The sequence below is a fragment of the Typopeltis vanoorti genome, chromosome 7, assembly GCF_054136105.1.
Source record: "Typopeltis vanoorti isolate ZY-2024b chromosome 7, IOZ_Tvanoo_1.0, whole genome shotgun sequence".
Lineage (NCBI taxonomy): Eukaryota > Metazoa > Arthropoda > Arachnida > Uropygi > Thelyphonidae > Typopeltis > Typopeltis vanoorti.
In genome coordinates, this window is record NC_143555.1 from 8,560,071 (window position 1) to 8,576,970 (window position 16,900).

The following is a 16,900-nucleotide window of genomic DNA, read 5'->3' on the forward strand; positions in this document are numbered from 1 at the left end:
TAGTCAGAGAATCTTGCAGACTTGTACTGGATTTATTTGGGAGTATAACATCATCCGCATAAAGCAAAGAGCTGACATTAACATCTCCAATTTTGACATCATGTTTAATACCACTTTCCTTCATAATGTGATCCATATAGATAATGAATAACAGAGGGGATTAATGTACATCCTTGTCTCACACCAGATTTAACATTAAACCATCTTCCTGTACTTCCTTCAATTCTAACTGCTGACTTACAACTCAAATAAAGACTAAGTATTGCTTGATATAATGCCCCATTGACACCATATAACTGTAGCGTATTGAATAGCTTCTCTCTTGGCACCTTGTCATATGCCTTTTCCAAATTGACAAAACTTAAATACAGGTCTTTGTTATATTCCCAGGCTTTCTCGACTATTTGTCGTAAAGTGAAGATCTGATCCTGACAGCCTCTATTTAGCCTGAATCCAGCTTGTTCTTCACCCAGCTTTTCTTCCACAATTCTTCTTAACCGTTTCTGAAGATACTTGCATAGATCTTGCCAGGAACACTCAGAAGGGAAATACCTCTGTAATTCTCACATTCAGTTTTATTTCCCTTTTTATATATGGGTACTATGAGAGCTCTACTCCAATCATTGGGAATTCGTTCCTCTGTCCAGGCTTTCTGAACTATGCAGTGCAGCCACTGTAAGACTCTTATACCACCATACTTCAGCATTTCTGTTCAAATATCATCTACTCCTGCTGCCTTTCCATTCCAAGCCTTTGATGGCTTTTTTCTACTTCAAGTATGGATATGTATTCCTGACTGCATGTCTGAGCAGTGTTCTTTGCCACTGTGCTGTCATCACTGCTTGTTTCATTTAGCAGTTTTTCAAAGTAATTACTCCATACTTCAAGGATATCTTTTTCTCCCGTTTTCATGTCACCTTTATCATCTCTAACTCCTTTTACAGCACTCTTTCCTCCATTTTTAAGCTTCTTCAACAACTCCAGAATATCTTATCACCTTCTTGATATTTATTTTCTATGTTCTTGCCAAAGTCCTCCCATGACTTTTGTTTGCTAGTTTTACACAGTGTTTAGCATTCTTGCATTTGTCTGTATTCTCTAAGAGCACAAGCTGACTTATTTGCCAGGAACTTTTGATATGCTTTCTTCTTTTCCTTCAACGTTTTCTTCGAATAAAAGTTGAGAGCTGCTCAACTTTTATTCGCTTTAAAACTTTCTTAAATGTTATTCTTTTCAATATGAAATTCAATTTCATCCTGCTCAAGACTAAATAGTGATCACTTCCAATTTCAAATCCTCTGTACACTCTGGTGTCCTGCACCAGGGAGAAAACATCACTAACAACAATAACATAGTTAATGAGACTTTTCTTATTACTTGCCTCTTCTCTCCATGTGAATTTGTGCACATTTTTATGTTGGAACACGGTGTTAGTAAATCGCTTGTGAAAAAGTTCTCCGTAGATAATAAGCCTTAAACACTACAAGAACTCCCTGATACATTGGTTGGATCAATGAAGTAGTGTTTGGAGGGAAAAACATGACCTTGAACTTAGTGAAGATCACAGCTATAAGAAGTATAAGACGGATGACTTGGAGCATTATCTAGAATTAATAAAATTTTAAATTCTACATTTTCTTTCATACAATAGCTTTTTATTTCACTCACATAACAGATGATTAAGGCATCCTCAAACAATTTTTGAGTCACCCACAAGTTCTTATTGCTCCAATAATGAACTGGGAGTATACATCCTAATATTTTTGAAAATTTGTGGATTCTCACTCTGCCATATCACAAATGGTTTCAGTTTATATCCAACCATATTACCCGTAACAGAATCAGCTTTTTGCGGATGAATATCCACTTGGGCATTTTTTCCGAAACAAGGACGTCTCATCCATATGAAATATTTGCTGTAGCAAATCATTTTTCTCCATAATAATTTTATCCAATTTCTCCACAATCTCCTTGGCAGCCTTCTCATTGGAACTTGCAGATTCACCATATACAGGTAACCCTCGTATAACGCTGATGTTAGGTTCCCTAGAAATGCCGCATTATATAAATCGCGTTATACGAGACTTGGATCACACAGAAAAAGTAGTGTTAGGTTCCAAAATCGTTTTTTTTTTTTAATTATATAAACGACAATGACACATCCAACAAAAACAATATTTTTATTTAATTCAGGTAATTCATGTAAGTTAAGAAAACATAAACTATGAGATAAATACATAGTATAAAATTATAAAAATTACAAATTGTACATAAATTTCATTGCACATAATGCATATTTTAGACACAATAAAATAAAGTGCATATTTTAATTGTCATCACTGTCTTCAGAAATAACATTTCGTAGATGTTCTTTAAGTGGCCGGAGGTCGTCACCACTTGAAATCTCTTGGACATCATTTGTATAATTCTCACTGCATACTTCAGCTGGTTTAGTCATCAAGAAGTCAGTAATAGGACTTTGCTTTCCACTATGCCGCAATTTTTTATCAAGTTCATAATATGGCGCTAAACAAATATTGAGTTGTCTCATGAATTTTCCCGAGCGCTCCATTGAGGGATCATTATCTGTAAAATAACTTCCTAACTTTCTTGCTATGTCCAATCCTTCTGCTAATTTGTTTAAACTGAATTCTTTAATGGATTCATCACAATCAGAATCTTTGACAGAACTTTCCCCACCATTTCGTTCGACGCCATCTATTAATTGTACCAATTCCTCCATCAATTAATTCACTAATTTCGTTTTCAACCATATCGCAAAAGCCCTCTCCACCAAAAATGTGTGCGACGTATATTATAGTATGTAGCTCGGTATTCACTGGAGGTATGAAATTTTGTTCCAGAACGGCTTGAGGCCATATTTTTTTTCCAGCAAGCATTCAGCGTAGTTGTAATTCCTTAATCCACAGAGAAATAATTTTTACACAATTCAATATTGAAAACTCTTTCCATGCTTGAGGCCGTGTCATGTTTGGATTAGATTCCATTAAAATTAATTGAAATGTTCGCCGAATATAATATGACTTAAATGTTGATATTATTCCTTGGTTGAGTGGTTGAGTAAGTGAAGTAGTATTAGGCAGCAAAAGTTATTTTAATATTCAGATGGCTTCAATTTGTTGGGTGGCCTGGTGCGTTATCTGAAATTAGTAGAATTTTGAAGTCCATATTCTTTTTCTTTGTATAACTTTCTACATCGGGTACAAAACACTTGAAAAACCAATTTTCAAACATGCTAGCTGTAACCCATACCTTTCTGTTGGCCCGCCAATAAACAGGTAATGTGGACTTGTCAAGCCTTTTCATCACACGAGGATTTGCTGATCAGTTAATAAACATTGGTTTTGTCAAGTAATCACCTGATGCATTACCAGAAAACAGTAGAGTAATTCTATCTTTGGAAACTTTGAATCCGGGAGCTGATCTTTCATTTTTTGAAATATAGGTGAAATATGGGTCATTAATAAGTCTGATTGCTCTCCTCTGTATTGAGTTGAGCATTTTGAGGGAGCTATTGGGGTCCCTACACCATATGTAGGAGCAGTATTCGATGATTCGGCAGATTTGTGATTTGTATAAGTTTAACAGCTGTTCACGGGCGAGATAACGTCTTGAGTGAAAGAGAAATCCTAGTTTTTTAGAAGCTGAGGATGCAATGGTTGTTATGTGTTTATGCCAGGAGAGGCTTGATATCAGGATAATTCCAAGAAGAGAAATCTCAGATTTCTGCAGATTGTCTGGAAATTTGGGTGTTGTCAAAATAATACTGGAGAAAATGGTTCTTTTTTTTTTCTTTCTTTTATGAGAAATGAGACAGTACTGGGTTTTATTTGCATTGAAATTGACTAGGTTATCTGAACCCCATTGAAAGATTGGCAGTCTGAATTGAGGGCAGTGGTATTGCTGTTCTGTAGGCTGAGGTGAGTTGTATGTAGTAAGGTTTATCAAAAAAAAAGGGAGGAGTGCAATGTGCTGTCGTCTGCAAAACTGTGTATTAGGTTGGAGGTAAGCTGAAGTAGGTCATTGATATACAGTAGGAAGAGGGTTGGTGAGAGGACAGAACCTTGAGGAACCCCCGGCATTAGTTGAATGGTGAGAGGATAAGAAACCATCCACCACCACACACAGTGTGCATCCAGACAGAAAGCTGGCAATCCAACTACAGAGGTCTTGAGATATACCAAAAACGATGGCAGCTTGCTTAGCAAGCCCTTGTGCCAGACCAATTCAAATGCCTTGGAGATATCAAGTGCAACTGCTTGAGATTCGACAAACTTCTCTATGGTATTTGTCCAGAGATGGGTGACATATGTGAGCAGATCTCCTGTTGATCGGCAGCGATGAAATCCATACTGGCAGTCGTTTATTAGACAGGTAGCTTCAAAGTAGTGTAGGAGTTGGGAATTGATGATTTTTGCCATTACTTTAGACAAGACTGAGGTGAGCGAGATGGGGGCGGTAGTTGGACGGCAGTGACTTGTCGTCCTTCTTGGGAATGGATTGAATATAGGCCAGTTTTCAGGCTGTGGGATAGATACCAGTAGAGTAAGACAGTATATATAAGCTACATAGAACAGGAGACGGTTGTGGAGTGCAAACTTTCAGGATAATTGAAGGAATGCCATCAGGACCAGGAGATTTTTTTTGTGTCTAATTTGGACAGTATTTTGCTGATCTCTTTCTGGCAAAACGATAGAGTGGGCATTGTATGTTGGGCATCTGGAATGGTTGGGGACATTTGCCATTGTCAATTATGCGTCCATTGGAAGCAAAGTGTGAAGCCAGGAGATTGGCCTTTTCTGTAGGTGATGATGCAATGACGCCATCTGGGTAGGATAGAGGTGGGAATAGTGTTGGGCAGAAGTTACGACTGATTGCTTTGGCGAGGGACCAAAACGCTCGGCTGCCATTTGGACAGGCTGCTAATTTCCTGCTTTTTGCTCTTTCGAACTATGTTTTTGAAGTATTGATTGTTTTTTTTTTGCATTTATTTCGGGCTTGGGTATAAGCGCTAAAGGAGGATGAGGTTCTTGATTTGAGTCAGTAATGATGTATTTGGCTTTTAATTTGTACAGCCTTGGCATTATAACAGTGCCAAGTGGGACAGCCTCCGCAACTTCTATGCCTCATTCCCATTGTTAGACTATTGCTTCCAACCCAAACACATGCAACGAACTCATAACCAAAGTAATCCTGTTTGGCATGGAATCATACATTCCCCACAGTACTCTGACCTGCCATTCCCTAACTAAACCCTGGTTTTTCAAAAATCTTAAAAATCTTTTAAAAGAAAAGATGTGCATCTTTTGGAAAACCAGGGTTTAGTTAGGGAATGGCAGGTCAGAGTACTGTGCGGGAATGTATGATTCCATGCCAATGAGGATTACTTTGGGTATGAGTTCGGTGCATGTGTTTGGGTTGGAAGCAATAGTCTAACAATGGGAATGAGGCATAGAAGTTGTGGAGGCTGTCCCACTTGGCACTGTTATAATGTCAAACTCCTCTTACATGGGAGTGGCTGTGTAAGCGTTGTTGCAAGGGGGAGGAGATGAGCACTAGGTTGTAGCCAGAATTGCCTAGTGGGCTCTCTACATTCACTGTGTATTTAGAAGAGTCATTGGTCAGAAAGAGGTCTAGAGTATTTGGAGAGTGGCTTGGGTTATCGCATATTCTGGTTAGGATCTGAAATAGTCGTGTAAGGAAACTGGTGAAGGCGAATGTTTCAGCATCTCTGCCTGCAAGATCTAAATATCTGTACAGCTGGAGTCAGTTGGTGTTGAGAAAGTGGTACTGGAGGGAGTCAATTTTTAAGGAGAGGAAATTGAAGAACTCAGGAGTGGTTGGTTGCATTAGGGGAGCGATAGAGATAGCATATGACTGAGTTGACTGAATTGGGTAGGAATATTTTCATCCAAAGAATGTAAAAGTTGGCCAATTCTAGGTTGGGTGCTCTCTGGCAAGGTAGTCGGAGCAGATGTATGCACAGATGCCATCCTTGGGTCGAAAGGAGTTAAAGAAAATGTTTTGTGAGTCATATGTTTGACCCCAGGAGTCTTGCACATTTGCTATGCGGTGCCTGCATACTGGTCACCATGGTGGCTGCTAGTGGTATCACTCGGTTTTTGCACCAATTTAGCTTGTCTGTAGTCATTGGACTAGTCACCATTTTGATGTTTTTCTGCAGGTTGTCTTCGAAGCTGGTGTCCTTGTTCTCTTTGTGCAAATGATAAATCTAGTTCAGCACATATGTGCGATTGTGGACAAGCATCTTTGAACTTGTTGTTGTTGACCGATGTTATTAATTTTGATGCGCTTGTCAGCATGTGGCAAGTCACTTTTACGAGATATTGAAAGTTCGTTCCATTCTTTGTTTTGTTTATGGGTCCGAAACAATGGCACCTGACGATATTTTTAGGATCGATGTCGCATTCTTGTGCTAATTTGATGATATCTTCTTTCAGTGCTTTTCCGTATTCTTTTGGAAAGTTCAATGACAAGCTGCATATTCAAATTTCACTGTGGTGTGGATACTTGCGAATGTCCTGAATTGTCCCTAAAACAATTTCTGTCCTGTAGTATGAAATACACACATACATGCATCTTATTAAGTGGCGAGGAAAAAAGTTTCAGCTTTGGTCTCTAGAGCTGGAGATCCAAATTATCAAACTTAAAATCTATCCACAGCACTAAATGAAGAACAGATTTTATATTTTGTTGGGGATTCATATAAATGATGAATAGAAATACTTACAAGAAAAGTCATTAATCCATTCCACAGATGAAGGACCATATTCCTTAAAATATTCAAACACTTCTTTGGTACTCATATCATTTACTCCTCTTACATGTAAGGCATCAAGTCGAACTCCCTTGGCTTTACCTAGAACAATCAACTGTATTAAAGATTCAAAACAAGTTTCAGCAATATAAATTTAACGAAACTATTATATCACTCTTTCTGTAAGGTCGATAACTCAAATTTAAATTCCTATTTAATATATATTATTTTTACTTGAATAAAGGACTTTTTTTAAATTTCAGTTTTGATTTTCATAAATTTTAAATAAATTGGCACACTATATTTCAGCGTATATAAACACTTATTACATAAAAACGTCCCATATATGTTATGATGAAACATGCCTATTGCCTATCACAGAAATTTAACTGAAGTAAAATAATATTACATTGCATATAAGTAATCAAACTACTTATTAAAATAATTTTGGAGTTGAGATTTCAATCCATGAGCTTTAGGAAGTTTTTTTTTTTGACCCTAATGTTCAATCCTCATCTTCTCGTGGTGCACCCTGCTGGGTATCTACCTGGATACTGAACAAAAGAGGATGGACTGGCACTTTGGGATTTAGCTGACCAAATTGTATTCTTATTGGCTTAAACCAAAATACAAAATGATGGTACAACATGGCAAAATTTAATGCCGGCTGGGGCATCACCCGGTTAAACAAGGCCCCCATTGTTTTCACCAGGAAACCAGGGCGAACAGTGAAAAGTCAGCTACTGGAACAAATCTTATGTTGATAGTACAAATCTTAAAGATCTGTACTATCAACATAAGAAGTCTGAATGGCAAAGAAATGGAGCTAGCTGAGGAATTAGATAAATACATTAGAAAACCCCAATTGATTCAGCCAGAGAGGCATGTGGTGAGGTTGTCTGCAAGGATAGAAAATCAGAACATCATGGTGGACACAGGAAGTTAAAGAGGCAGTGATGGAAAAGAAGAAAGCACATCAAAAGTTTCTGGCAAATAAATAAGCTTGTGCTCTTAAAGAATACAGAGATAAATGTAAGAAAGCTAAACACTGTGTAAAACTAGCTAAACAAGTCATGGGAGGACTTTGGAAAGAACATAGAAAATAAATATAAAGGTGGTAAAATATTCTCGAGGTTGTTGAAGAAGCTTAGAAACGGAGGAAAGAGTGCTGTAAAAGGAGTTAGAGATGATAAAGGTGACATGAAAACGGGAGAAAAAGATATCCTTGAAGTATGGAGTAATTACTTCGAAAAATTGCTAAATGAAACAAGCAGTGATAGCAAAGTGGTAAAAAAAGCACTCAACAGGCATACAGTCAGGTATACATATGCATACTTGAAGTAGAAAAAGCCATCAAAGGCTTGAAATGTGGAAAGGCAGCAGGAGTAGATGATATTCGACCAGAAATGCTGAAGTACAGTGGTATGAAAGTCTTACAGTGGCTGCACTGCATAGTACCCATATATAAAAGGGGAAATAAAACTGAATGTGACAATTACAGAGGTATTTCCCTACTGAGTGTACCTGACAAAATATATGAAAGTATACTTGAGAAACGGTCGAGAAGGATTGTGGAAGAGAAGCTTGGTGAAGAACGAGCTGGATTCAGGCTAAATAGAGGCCATCAGGATCAGATCTCCACTTTATGACAAATAGTTGAAAAATAATGGGAATATAACAAAGGTCTATTATTATTATTATTTGACACCTCCAGGGAGTCCAAAGACTCATTGAGGGAGAGTGTATCTGTATTTAAGTTTTGTACATCTGGAAAAGGCATATGACAAGGTGTCAAGAGAGAAGCTATTCAATATGCTACGGTTATATCATGTCAATGGGGCATTATATCAAGCAATACATAGTCTTTATTTGAGTTGTAAGTCAGCAGTTAGAACTGAAGTACAGAAAGATGGTTTAATATTAAATCTGGTGTGAGACAAGGATGTACATTATTCCCTCTGTTACTCATTATCTATATGGATCACATTATGAAGGAAAGTGGTATTAAACATGATATCAAAATTGGAGATGTTAATGTCAGCTCTTTGCTTTATGCGGATGATGTCATACTCCCAAATAAATCTGCTATAAGCCTGCAAGATTCTCTGACGAAATTGAATAGCTGTTGTAATAGATATGGTATGAAGGTCAGCAATAAAAAGACAAAGACAATGAAAATAGGCAGAATCATTGAAAATGTCAACTGTGTTGTGAATGGAGAACCTATGGAACAAGTAAAACATTTCAGCTACTTAGGCACGATTTTTAGTGAAGATGGTAAATTAAATATAGAAATAGACAACAGAATCAGCAAAGCTGGTATGGTGGGAAGTCAATTGAATAAATTCATATGGAATAAGAGAGAAATTAGTCAGAACACTAAATTAGCTGTATACAAGACAGTGTTCAAACCAGTTTTAACTCATGGATCTGAGAGCTGGGTCAGAAATAAAACACTTGACCAAAGAACAGAGACCGCAGATATGAGAGTCATGAGAAAGATTAGAGGCGTGAACAGATGGCATCAATGGTAATATCATATTAAAAATGAGTATATTAGGAAAGAACTTGACATTGTCAGCATCCAGGAATGCGTTAGCAGAGCTAATCGCAGGTGATATGGTCACTTAAATACTAATTATAAACTTGACAACATCTCAATCAATGAAACGTCAATAAATGTAAAAACCAGTCAAAAATCACCTCCCACAATAATGTATTATGGCAATGGTTGCTTTACTGACTAGTTTTGAATTATATATCCTCGACACAACCGCACAACTGCACAGGGCTGCGCTGTGCGGTTGTGCCCCGTACAAGGGTGCTTGAAGATGAGGGGCGCCATTTCACCACAGGAAATAATAAAAAAAAAATACATATATAAATTTTCTTATTCTTGAAGTATATTGTACTATATAAATTACACAATTACAAATTATAGTTAATGCAATAAAAATAAAATTTAAAATCAGTCAAATTATTATGAATTCTTAATAAACAACAATATTTTTAACTTAATATATAACCAGTTTTATTATAATTTGTTTGAAGTGTAACGTTATCAATATTACCACAGATTTTATTTCACAGAGTAAGCATCGACTCAGCAAAAATTGTATAAATATTCTCGATTGTTTACTAATTTTTAATGGAAAGATATGGCAGGAAACAAAAATTGGTGAGGAGCAGTTTGGATTTAAGCCAGGAAGAATGACAACGGATGCAATATTTGCACTGAGGCGATTGATGGAGAAATATAGGGAGATGCAGGCGGAGCTACATATTGTGTTTATAGACTAGTAAAAGACGTACAACAGAGTGGCCAGACTGGAGGTGTATGAGGAAGAAGGGGATGTCGGGAAAGTAGTGAGGTTGGTGAAGGAGATGTATGAGGGAGCGAAAACTCAGGTCAGGTCTAGTGTCAGCATGACAGAGGAGTTTCCCATTGTCGTAGGGCTCCATCAGGTATCAACTCTGAGCCCCTACCTCTTTGATCTGGTCATGGATGTACTAGTGGAGGACGTCAAGAAGGAGGCACCAGGGAGCATGATGTTTGCCGATGATGTTGTTCTCTGCGAATCATCCCGAGAGAAGCTTGAAAATACCCTGGAAGAGTTGAAAAAGGTATTGGAGGAGATAGGCATGAAAATTAAGCGGGTAAAGACCAAATATATGTCAACGGGGAGTGACGAGGATATGATCATTTGACTCCAGGGTGAAAGGTTAACTTCAGGGAAGAAATTCAAGTACGTTTGGTCGGTCGTCAAGAGGAATGATGACCTGGATGAGGAAATACAGCACCGAATAACATGCAGCTGGATGAACTGGAGGAAGATGAGCGGGGTCCTGTGTGACAAGAGAGTGAGGTGTAAGATGAAAGAAAAGCTGTATAAGATGGTGGTGAGGCTGGCGATGCTCCATGGCACAGAGACGTCCTATAACAAAGGCAGAGGAGAGGAAGATGGAGGTGGTAGAGATGTGGATGTTGAGATGGATGAGTGGTGTGACAAAGAAGGACAGGATAAGGAATGACTACATCAGAGGGACGATCAAGGTGGGACCGATCGGTAAGAAGGTACAAGAAAGCAGGCTGAGGTGGTTCGGTCATGTAGAGAGGAGTGAGGAGTATGTTGGTAAATGAGTGGAGCATGTGGAGGTGGAGGGAAGGAGGAAAAGAGACAGGCCCAAACTCAGATGGAGGGATAATGTGGCAGAGGATCTCAGAGAGAAAGGATGGAGTGGGGAAGATTCCCTGGACCAGAGAATCTGGAAGAAGAAGAAGATTAAAGATGGGAACGCTGACTCCATTTAACATGGGATAAGGCATAGCGAAAGAAGAAGTGGAAATTATTAGTTTAAGACAGACCGTGAATTCATTCTTATGCTTTGCATTGCCCTTTGTGAATGTCACTGCAACAGTGACATTGTTCTGCAAATTTGGAAGGTAAGAAACTATAACTTAACATAAAATAAAAGTAATTTTTGTTTATATATATATATATATATATTCTGTTGTATTTATATATTAACGAAATAAAAATTCTTGAAAACTTTTATTATTAAAAATTCTTTATTAATGAATTTTAGTGATTACAATGTTCTACTACTGTTAAATAAAATTTATTTTTATGTATTCTTATAAACTGTTTTGTACTTTTAACAAAGTAAAATTTTTCGCAAAAATTTTTCACGGAAACTTATTTTATGGGGGCGCTGAGAAACTTTTGCACAAGGGTGCCTCCTACCCATGGCACAGCAATGCTTGAGAAGGGAGTGCACAGTACATTATGAGAAAAAAAAGAGAAACTCGATGTGAAGTCAATTGATCATTTGCTGGCTTGAACAACAGATCAAATTGCATCTCTGCTCTTCAATTTACAGACTTTGGGTTAAAATCACAATGAGTAATGAATGGTTCAATGCTTTTATGGAGGAGATGAACTTCATGCCCATTGCGAGATCAGCTTGTTAGCAAAATGAAGTGCCTCGTAAAAAAGTCAACGTCCCATGATTAGTCTCCAGAAAAGAGTTTCCGATCAATCAATCGCCAGGCATAAAAGACACTGGATGAGGAAAGATTACTGAATCTACCAAGGAAGGATAGGTTAAGAGTTCAGATGAGGTTTTACAAGTTGATTTTTTTTTTCTGTAAAAACAGATACTTAACCTAATTAACTGCAGCAACTCACAACACACCATACAAAAATAATAAATAAATAAACAAATGTAATTTAGTTACTAATGTTTGCTGTATACAAATTAGTCTTTGAACACAAAAGCACTAGCCACAGACCACAAAATATTAAAATCAAGTTAACAGTAGAAATCAAATTTTAATAAAAGAGAGAATAAGAGTCCTAGCTTGTACCCTCCAGAATTAGATTTATAAATAGCCTTGGCTGACAGGATGAAAGTAGTTTTAAAAGAAACCTCCCTAATATTAGGTAAATTAATGCAACCATAGCTGAGATAGCTGATGCCGAGTCCAAAAATAATGTGATTCTGATTTGTAGTGGTTTCTAAGTAGTGCTGCTGTTTTTGGAATTACATTTCATCCTGTGTGTGTAGGGAGGGGTTCTCCAACATATTCTGCTCATATGCCATGGTGCATGAATTTTTTTATGCACTTCAAGGTTTATGTTAAAAGTTCTTCCTATTCAGTTCATTGTCATGCTCCTGGTTCATTCCCAGATATTCCCTTAATACAGTAGTCCTCCCTTATCCATGGGGGAAACGTGTTGTTATGAAAGAGGTAACGAAAGATTTATGAGTAGCGTTGTAAAGGGGATTCGATTATTAAAGATGTGGTAAACAAGAAGATGCACAGGGTTTGTTTTCCAGAAAGTAAAATGAATAGTGATTGAGGCATTGCATTGGATATGAGAAACAATATGAGTTGGGTTTTAATATGGCTATATTTTGGTTGGTCAGATATATTAGTATTCAACAGTTCATCAAAATGCTGTACCCATCTTTCTAGTATCCTTTCATTCCCATTCAGGATTATGCCTCCTTATCCCTACATAACATTGTTCTAGGCTGGAAGTCTTTCCAGCCTCTGTTTAACTTCACATACACTGTAGTAGGTCCTACTTTCATTTATACATTGGAGGAGATGTTCAAGTTCATCCTCAAAGTGTTTCTTCTTTCTATTCTTATGGACTCTTTTCTTCCTTTTCGACCATATGATATTCTTCTACAGCTTTACGAGTGATTCCTTTGTTACATTCATCTAGATGCCTCATTTCTTTTGCTAGAATCACACGTTCACATCATGCCACGTCGAACCACTGGTGATATATTCAACTCTACCTACTAAAAGTTTCCCAAGCATCATTAACACTCTCATTATCAGAGTAGATAGGCTTTCATTAATTTTTTTCATTATATCTGGCTTTTGACTTCTCATTCCTTCAGTCTTGTATCATTAAACTTTCTGGCATTGGATCCATTCATCTTCCTTACATTTGAGATTCTGCTTCAAATTCTAATCTTTGATATAACTGGATAGTGGTCAGAGTCACTACCTTCCTCTTTAGGATCTGACCATCAAGTTGGATAAGTGTCTAGCATCTATTAAGATGTGATCATTTTGTTGAAGGTTTCCATCGGGAGATTTCCAGGTCATTTTATCAATCTTTTTGTGATTAAAAACATTGTACTGCCAACAACAATGTTTCTTGAAGAGGCAAAACTGATCAATCTATTCTCATTATCATTGGACTCATTATGTAAGTTGTATTCAAATTTAAATTTTGCATTACATTTAAGTTACATTCAAATCACCTGTGATCATTTCGATATTCCTTCTTGCACATTCCTCATAGATTTTATCTAAATCATGATAAGAGAGAACCTTTTCAGCATCATTCTTTTCTTCAGTTGGAACATGTGTACAGATAAAGCTGTAGTTAAAAAATCAATCCTTCGATTTGTAATCTATATATATGTTCTAGGTGATTTTCCTCTGAAGTCCATGATTAGATATTTTATTCTCTTGTTTACAATGAAGCCTGTTCCGAACATGTGATCTTTCTTTTGGAAGCTATAAAATATATGATTCTTCTTTTCTATGATTCCGCTCTCCTGTCCATCTCATTTACTGTACAGCAGTCATATGTAAGTTATATTTATCTAACTGCTCCAACAGATTCTTAGCTCTCCAGACATTAAAAGATAGTATGTTCCATGATTCATTTCTCAAATCATTAAAACATTTGTCATGTTGTTGTTCATCTGTCTGGCAGTTATTATTTCCTCAAATTTCGTATGATAACAAGATAATTTTTCGCTGATGGGGTTTGTCAGCCCCATGCGCAATTCCCTGTAATCCTGGAAGATCGATGTTTAGTTGACTGGTCCCAATTTGAAAGAATTTGGAACGCACTTTTCTGCCCTTGCATAATAACTTAGCCGTAAAACACTGCCCAGGGCAACAGGGACATGCATGTATCAGACTTGGTAGGAATAAATGACATTTAGTACACATCTAACAGCAAGATGTGTGTGTGTGTGCTCTCAAAACTACATACTATCCCTCTGACTCCCCTAACATGGAGGGTAGTGATGACAATGAAATGTATAAGCAAATTGCTAAGAATATAGGAAAAGAGTAACCATTGTGGGTGATTTTAATTATGATAATATAGACTGGGATGATGAGATAATAACCAGAAATAAATTGAGAAATAAAGAAAACGAATTTCTTAATTTTATGCTGGGCAACTACTCAGACAGTATGTAGCAGAGGACATGTGAGGATTGAGGGTCTTGGATTTGATCATCTCATCAGAGGATCTTATTATAAATGAGATGCCTAATCTTGTTTCGCTTGGTGTGAGTGACCATGAAGTGATTAACTGGGTGGTTGCCAGCAGTGTGAGGACTTCTGTGAGGAAAGGATATATATGGAACTACAAGGCTGGTGATTATGAAAAGCTCAGAAGACAGCTTGCAGCTGTAACATGGAATGAGGAGTTGGGAGTAGAAAGGAGATCAATGCTGATTGGGTGGTATTCAAGAACTATCTGGTAGAAGCAATGTCTAAATGTATCCCAAAGGTCAGAAGGTTAAATAAGGTAGGTGCAAAATGGATGAAAGAGGAGATTAAGCATGCAACACAGATTATTATGAAGGCAACATAAGAAGAGTGGTAATAGTCAATTCTATGAGGAGTACAAAAAACATATAAGGAGGGTGACCGGGTTGTTAAGGGTAAAATATTTTGTGCAGTATGAGCAGCAGTTAGCTAATGAAGCACAATAAACGTACAGAGTTCTTTCAATATGTAACCAACAAAATAAAGATTGATTATGGAAGGATGACACTGACTGGATTGAATGCTATAAGTATAACTGTTGCAGATGATATAGTTGAGATATTTAATGAGCAGTTTATAAAGGCCTTTCACTTTTGTGAATGTGACGTGAAGATTTTGAGAGCAGCAGATGAGGAAGAGAGACTGTGAGTTAACAAGAGGTACATGTGGATTGAGTAAACTATATGTTAATAAGGCTGTGGGACTTGATGTGTATTGCCATGTATTTTGAAGGAATGTATCAGAGTTCACATTTGCCTTGGCATATTTGTTTAATGTGAGTCTCGCATTGGGTCAAGTTCAAAAAAAGGAGTGGAAGGAAGGCATGGTTGTATCGTTTCATAAGGGAGGTGACAGAACTCGAGCTTCAAATTATAAGCCAAGATGTGTGTGAAGCGTTGTGGTAAAAGTGTTAAACATAACTGGATTGACAACAGTGGTATTATACTCAGTGGACTGCATGGATTTCCAAAGGTGGGGCAGGGGGGGGGTCATGTTTTAGTAATCTACTTACTTATTACAATAAGGTTACATATGCAATTGTGTAGTTAGATTTTGCAAAGGATTTTCATAAATTACCACATAATAATTTGATAGTCAAACTACAGCAGATGGTATTAGTTAGTGCATTGGACTGGAGATTGGCTATCTGACATATATCAGCAAGTTGTGTACAGGAGAGCAATATCCAAGAAGAGAAAAGTCACTACTGCTGTGCCTCAGAGATCATTTTTTAGGACCATTGCTCTTTAACCTATATATTAATGATATAAGGTTAGATTTGAAAAGGGATATTCAGTTATTTGCAGATGATGCAAAACCGGGAAGAACTACGAGGAGCAGAACAGATGTGGCCTTACAAGAAGACTTGAATAAACTGAGTGGATGGGCACATGAATGGGGATGTCAGTTCAACATTGCAAAATGTAAGGTTTTAAAATTTGGAAAAGAAAGATGGAATGTAGAGTTCACACTTGGTATGGATATATTTTTAGAAGTGGAGGAAATAAGAGACCTTGGGATGATGGTGGATAAGGATCTAAATTTAGAGGACACATTGTCAAAATTGTGAGGACAACACAATGAACTCTTGCAATGATGTGAAAGACAAAAAACTTGAAATAAGGAGATTCTGGTTCCATTGTATAAGGCCTTGATTAGGCCACATATGGACTACTGTGCACAGATTTGGTCACCCAGTTTTCAAAAGGATAAAAGATATCAGAAAGGTTCTAGAGACAATTGACTAAGGTAATTTCTGGTGTCTGAAATATTGACTACGAAGAAAAGAGTTGAGAAGATGCAATTTGCAGAATCTAGTGGATAGGAGGAAAAAGAGGATGTATGATGGAGACATAGGTTAGTAAGGGTTGTTATAGGATTAACATCGAAGACGTTTTACATAAAATGGTAGGAAATGGGATGAGAACAAGAGGTCATCCCTAGCAGCTGTATAAGGAGGGTGTGAGTAAGCAATTGAGAAGCAGGTTTTTTTTGCATGGAGAGTTGTGAATGATTGAAATGCATTACCTGAGTGTGTGGTGTCAGAAGAGAATTTGAATATATTTAAGGCATGGTAAGATGAGCTTGAGTCAATTAGTATGACTCCATGGTGATCTTGGGATAATAATATGTTTTTTCAATATTTCTTGGTGTTATAATTTTCAATATTTTTATTCTTTTAGTGATATGCAGTATTTTATACTGCCGGCCTGGTTGGTTAACATACCCCATTTACAACCAACAGGTGGTACGATCAAATCCCACCGTGATCATCGCAATGT

General features: G+C 37.2%; 1 protein-coding gene across 1 annotated transcript in view; it reads right to left on the reverse strand.

Annotated features, from left to right (window-relative positions):
• Positions 1-16,900, reverse strand: part of LOC150104474 (uncharacterized) — a 291,911-nt gene that overhangs the window by 186,339 nt on the left and 88,672 nt on the right. Inside the window, exon 5 of the mRNA XM_090395559.1 lies at positions 6,773-6,901. Coding sequence (XP_090251685.1) covers positions 6,773-6,901 — 129 coding nt within the window. The remainder of the gene's footprint in view (positions 1-6,772; positions 6,902-16,900) is intronic.